Raw genomic sequence first — 6,805 nt, 5'->3', positions numbered from 1 at the left:
ATCAAGTTTCCAATTTTACGTTAATTATTCTTTGAGGTTAGTTTAGTGTAGTTGCATCTAGTTTCCGATTTCTCATTAATTATTCTTTGAGGTTAATTCAATGTAGTTGTATCAAGTTTCTGATTTCCCGTTAATTATTTTTTGAGGTTAGTTCAGTGCAGTTGCACCAAGTTTACGATTTCCCGTTAGTTATTCATTAAGGTTAATTCAGTGCAGTTGCATATAGTTTTCAATGTTTTGTTAATTATTTATTGAGATTAGTTCATTGCATTTGCATCCAGATTTTAATTTCTCGTTAATTACTCTTTGAGGTTAGTTCAATACATCTGCATCCATTTTCTGATTTCCCGTTAATTATTTTTTGAGGTTAGTTTAATGCATTTACATATAGTTTCCAATTTCCGGTTATTTATGCTTTGAGGGTAGTTCGATGCAGTTACATCTGGTTTTCGATTTCTAGTTAATTATTTTTTTAGGTTATTTCAATGCATAGCATCCAGTTTCCGATTTTTCGTTAAATATTCTTCAAGGATATTGCTTTCAATTTATGATTTCCTAGCATGTTAGTTAATCTATGATTTTAGTTTAATACAGTTGCATCCAGTTTACGATTTTCTAGTTAATTATTCATTGAGGTTAGTTCAATGCAGTTATATCCAATTTTCGATTTTCCATTAATTGTTCTTTTAGGTTAGTTCAATGCATTTGCAGCAAGTTTTCAATTTTCCGTTAATTATTCATTGAGGTTAGTTCAGTGCAGTTGCATCTAGTCTTCGATGTTTTGTTAATTAGTCTTTAAGATTAGTTCATTGCATTTGTATCTAGTTCCGATTTGTCATTAATAATTATTTGAGGTTAGTTCAATACATCTGCATCTAATTTATGATTTCTAATTATTTATGTTTTGAGGTTAGTTTGATGCAATTTCACCCGGTTTCTAATTTCTCGTTAACTATTATTTGAAGTTATTTCAATGCATTTGCATCTAGTTTCTGATTTCCCGCCAATTATTCTATGAGGTTAGTTCAATGCAGTTGCATTCAGTTTTTGATTTCATGTTAATTATTTTTTTAGGTTAGTTTAATGCATTTGTATCCAGTTTTCGATTCCCCATTAATTATTTTTTGAGGTTTGTTTGATGCATTTACATACCGTTTTCGATTTCCCGTTAAATATTTTTCAAGGATTTGCATCTAATTTCTAATTTCCCGTTAGTTATTGACGTTAGTTTAATGCAGTTGCATCTAGATTCTGATTTCTAATTAATTACTTTTTGAGTTTAGTTTATTGCATTTGCATAAAGTTTACGATTTTCCGTTAATTACTCTTTGAGCTCAGTTCAATGTATTTGAATCTAGTTTTCAACTTTCTTTTAATTATCCAATGTGGTGTGTAATACTAACTTTCTACTAATCCACTTGTAGTATTTTTGCAAACATGACATAAAAATAAATTATGCTTGATTTACTATATGGGATTATCAAAGATTATCCAGTTCTTGATTTTCCGTTAGTTATTCTTTAAATTATATCTGACTCACTATGTGGGATCTTCAAAGATTATCTACGAACAGGTCCTCTCATATTAATTATTCTGAAAAATATATGCAACTATATATGCAAAACTATTATATACAAATTTTATATTGATCACTTATCCAAATTTCTTATAACATGAAAACCCCACGTACGTACTCTCCACTAAAAAAAAAACTCACCATTGATAAAATCCTTCAACTTCATTTTGTTGTTTAATAATGGATGTTTGATTGAAGTTTTATGAGATTGTCTAATAAGCTACTTGAAGCTACTTGAATAGTAAGACGTTTCCAATCATACGAAAAAAAATAATAAAAACACCGTTTTAAAGGTAAAACTATACTTATCGAGACATTCTCACAACATATAACACAACTATATTTTGAAATTAGTTCAATGCATTTGCATCCAATTTCTGATTTTATGTTATTTATTTTTTGAAGTTACTTCAATGCATTTGCATCCAGTTTTTGATTTCTTGTTAATTATTTTTTGCAATTAGTTCAATGCATTCCAATTTCCAATTTTATGTTAATTATTCTTTGAGATCAGTTCAATGCATTTGCATCCAACATCTAATTTTTCGTTAATTATTCTTTGAGATTAGTTTAATACATTTACATCCAGTTTATGATTTCTCATTTATTATTCGATAAGGTTGCATTTGCATCTAGTTTCTGATTTCATATTAATTATTGTTTGAGGTTAGTTCAATGAATTTGTATCCAATTTCCGATTTTTCGTTAATTATTTCTTAAGGTTAGTTCAATGCATATGCATCTTTTTTTTAGATTAGTTTAGTGTAGTACTGTAGTTGCATATGGTTTCCGATTTTCAGTTAATTACTTTTTAAGATTAGTTCTACGCTTGCATTTGCATCATGTTTCTAATTTATAGTTAATTTTTTTAGGTTAGTTCAATACAATTGCATCTAGTTTCCGATTTCCCGTTAATTTAATCTCTGAAGGTTAATTCAATGCATTTGCATCCAGTTTCCGATTTCCCCACAATTATTTTTTTTATATCAGTTCGATGTATTTGCATCCAAGTTTTGATTTCACGTTAATTCTTATTATTATTTTTTCGATAACCCAACGTTAATTATTCTTTGAGGGTAGTTTAATGCAGTTATATCAATATTTCGACTTTCCATTAATTACTTTTGAAGATTAGTTTAATGCTTGCATGTGCATCCAATTTCCGATTTCCCGTTAAATATTATTTGAGGTTAGTTCGATGTATTTGCATCTAGTTTTCTGTTTTCAGTTAATTGTTCTTTGACGGTAGTTTCATGTAGTATTATATATATTTTAAAATATTTGTCATTATTGGTTTGCCGTTATTTATTTATATTTTATTTTCTATTATATATTTTGTGATGTTATTTTTTGTATAATTTAATTTTCCACATGTATAGTAATTTGTTTTGGTTTGATATATAATTTATTTAAGCCCAACTTCCACTTTAACTAAATCCATAGTTATATAATTTATTTAAGTCAACGTCTGCTTTAACTAAATCTCGTTATTCCGCTAAAATTGGAAATTATAAAATTCATAAATGTAATTGAAATATGTTGTAATTATTGTGGCCGGAATTGTGGTTTTTGAAATTCTTAACTACGACTAAATGTCTAAATCCCACAGTGGATGACACATTAAATTGATCCAACTTTATTTTTTAGGCCCATATATATAGTGCATACAATACAATTTTATTTGTTTTGGATGTATACTGTTACTTATTTTATAATTCGTTGACTTTTTTCTTTTTTTTTTCAGTCACATGTGTGGTAAATGTTCAAGCAACTCAATTCATTTTTTTTCTTTGTTCTTTCATAGATTTATTGTCATTTTCTAGAAAAAACTTTGTTATGTTAAACTTCATCTGAGATTAGTGTGGAAACTATTTTTTGTAGCGTAAGAGTTTTAGAAAAACTGTTTTTTGTTGAAACTACTGTTTTTAGCAATTTAGTTGTCTGTCTCAATTTTTTTTCTGTAATTAGCTATATTATTTAGGAAAAGTTGGAAACTCTCTGAAACTTTAGATGAAATTGTTTCTTTATTTATATCCTATTTTTTTGTAATTAGTAATAGAATTTAGAAAAAACTGGAGTCTGGATCTGTGAGTGCTCCAAAAATAGATTGGTGACGGTATAGTATCTAATGATTTGGAATATATATCTAATGATTTGGAATTCCTTTTTTTTGGTAGTTAGTGTTAAAGTTTATAAAAAATTAGAAACTCTATGAAGCCTTGAAAAATAGAGCTAAGAGGGTATAGCTAATATGGGCAAAAAATATTGATTAGTAGAAAACTAAAAGAGATTTTTTTAGTAACTAAAACTACTAAAATAGATGAGAAGGGATAGAAAAAAAAAATGTTATGGGGTAAGTGTAAGTCATTAAGTGTGTAACCCGTGGTCTTAGTTTATAAGAAAAAATAACACTTGGACTTATTTGTTTGGGTTTTTTATTTTATTTTTTGGTTCGATTAAGGGATAACCCACCCACCCACCCCAAATAAAGAATTACCAAAAAAAAAAAAAAAAAAGAGAAAAAGGAAAAGTGCAAACCCGAGAACCCGTGCTTTCCCCACTTTATTAACAAATAATCATTTCAGAATTTAAAAAAAAGGAGAAAAGAAAAGAAAAGAAAAGAAACAAAAGAAAAAGAGGACAGCAGTACGGCACGAGTGTAGTGAGTAACAGTGACTGAACTTATTGGTTATGTTCCCGCCTAACAACTCACTTGAAACATACCGAAGAAAATGGCTTGCTCTCCCACTCTCTCTTTCACCCTTCTCTTCTTCTTCTTCACTCTTTCCACTTCTCAACTCACCAATGACGCAGCCATTCTAACTGAGTTTCGATCCCAAACCGATTCCCACTTCACCCTTCTCAAAAACTGGACAACAAACAACGCTTGCACTTCTTCATGGCTTGGTGTCAAATGTACTAACAATCGAGTCACAGCGCTTTCACTCCCTTCTTTAAACCTACGTGGACCAATTGACTCATTAAGTCAGCTCAACCAACTTCGTCTTCTCAACCTTCAAAACAACCGTTTAAACGGTTCTCTGAAGCCCATTACTCAAATCTCCAACCTCAAACTTATTTACATTTCAAAAAATGACTTCAGTGGAGAAATACCCAAAGAGTTTGGATCTTTAAGACGTCTTGTTAGAGTAGACTTCTCAAATAACAATCTTCAAGGTTCATTACCAAGTGGAGTCTTGAATCTTTCTCGTCTCGTTACGCTTCGTCTTCAAAACAATGTTTTATCAGGTCTAGTTCCTGACTTTTCATCTTTAAAAAATTTGAGAGAGTTGAATTTATCTAATAATCAGTTTTTTGGAAAAGTGAGTGATGAGTTGTTGAGGAAGTTTGGGGAGATAAGTTTTGAGGGGAATGTGGGGATTTGTGGATCATCCCCATTGCGTGTTTGTGCGATTCCTACCACCCCTTCGTCTAACTCAACGAGCCAAGTAGTTTCATCGAATCCGAGCTCTCAGCCTAAGGTAGAGAAAAGAGGAGGTGATAAGTCTCATAAAGGACTAAGTACTGGTGCTATCGTTGCTATTGTTGTGGGAAATGTTGTGGGTTTGTTGTTGGTTATGCTGTTTGTTGTTGGATATTTGCTTGGGAAAAGAAGTAATAAGACTAGTTGTTCTAGTGAGAAGGTCTATGCTAGCAGTGCAGGTAGGGAGAGTGAAGGGGAGAGGAGTAAACTTGTGTTTTTTGATAAAAGCAAAGTGTTTGGACTGGAAGAGCTGCTTCGAGCCTCGGCGGAGATGTTGGGGAAGGGAAACTTGGGGACTGTTTATAGAGCGGAGCTTGATGATGGGTGCCTTGTTGCTGTGAAAAGGCTCAAGGATTCTAATCCTTGTCCGAGGAAGGATTTCGAACAGTATATGGATGTAATTGGGAAGCTTAGGCATCCTAATATTGTTCGTCTCAGGGCGTTTTACTACGCGAAGGATGAAAAGCTTCTTGTCAATGACTACCTTCCTAATGGAAGTCTACATTCCCTTCTCCATGGTTGGTGACACTTTAGTCCTCAAATAACTCAGTCATTTAGTTTCTTCACTTTCTTGCATTTACTGGACAAATTTATCTGATCTCATTTTGTTGTTGCAACTAGGAAACCGTGGACCAGGTAGGATTCCATTGGACTGGACAACGAGAATCAGTATCGTGTTAGGAGCAGCTCGCGGGCTTGCTCAAATACATGAGGAGTACAATGCACCCCAGATTCCTCATGGGAATGTGAGATCATCAAATGTGCTTCTTGACAATCATGGTCTGGCTTGTATTTCTGATTTCGGGTTAGCTCTACTTCTAAGTCCAATTCATGCCACAGCAAGATTGGGAGGGTATAAAGCGCCTGAGCAAGTCGGAACAAAGAAACTCTCTCAGAAGGCTGATGTTTACAGCTTCGGAGTCTTACTATTGGAAGTACTCACTGGTAAAGCTCCATCACAGTGTCCTCAAGTACTCAGCATATTGATGAGGAAGAAGGGGTGGATCTTCCTAAATGGGTGCGATCAGTAGTGAAAGACAAGTGGACAGTAGAGGTGTTTGATGCTGAACTATTGAGGTACAAGAACATTGAGCATGAATTGGTCGCTATGCTCCATGTTGCTCTTGCCTGTGTGGCAGAACAGGCAGATAAGAGGCCTACAATGTTTGAGGTGACAAAGTTGATCGAGGAGATCCGAGTGGAGCAATCTCCAGTAGGAGAGGACTTGGATGAATCACGCAATTCACTTTCACCGTCCAATGCGACTACTGAAGACGCACGAGCTAGCTATTGATCCCTTGCCCTTTCCTGCTTCGGTTTCTGCTGCTGTTAATCGATTTCCACCCAGTTGTAATTTGTTTCAGTATTTTTCTTGATGTGCATTACCTCATTGCCAACTGCAGATACTCTGTCAATTATATATGCTGTTGTTACTTGTTAGTTTAGTTGCAGGGATACTACCACCAATGCTTAATTACTTTTCAAGTTTACAATAGTTAGTTTCAGTTTTCAGTCTAGCAACTGTTCAAATTAGAAGGAAATAACAATAATTGATCTAAGAATTCTAATCAATCTCCTTGAAAAATGAAGCAGTTGACTGACCCTTATTTTCTTTGGGAAAAAAGGACATTCGGATTAATTATGTATTCTGCTAGAACAGGAAAGAAGCGTTTTTCAGCATTTTACTATTTGTTCTACTCAAAAGCGTATACAAAAAACGGTTTTTATAACTACTGTAGATCTAA

The 6,805-nt window shown here is 32.9% G+C and overlaps 1 protein-coding gene across 1 annotated transcript; it reads left to right on the top strand.

Moving 5' to 3' along the window:
• The first annotated feature begins 4,193 nt into the window (after positions 1 to 4,193).
• LOC147482618 (leucine-rich repeat receptor-like protein kinase PXC1) lies at positions 4,194 to 6,537 on the top strand. The gene is given in 3 exon segments (XM_086577485.1): positions 4,194 to 5,578; positions 5,682 to 6,026; positions 6,029 to 6,537. Coding segments are annotated over 3 exon segments (1,941 nt in total). The 5' UTR covers positions 4,194 to 4,308; the 3' UTR covers positions 6,355 to 6,537.
• The last annotated feature ends 268 nt before the right edge of the window (positions 6,538 to 6,805 follow it).

Source organism: Coptis chinensis, chromosome 8, assembly GCF_015680905.1.
Source record: "Coptis chinensis isolate HL-2020 chromosome 8, ASM1568090v1, whole genome shotgun sequence".
Taxonomy (NCBI): domain Eukaryota; kingdom Viridiplantae; phylum Streptophyta; class Magnoliopsida; order Ranunculales; family Ranunculaceae; genus Coptis; species Coptis chinensis.
This window is presented reverse-complemented; position numbering and strand designations above follow the sequence as displayed.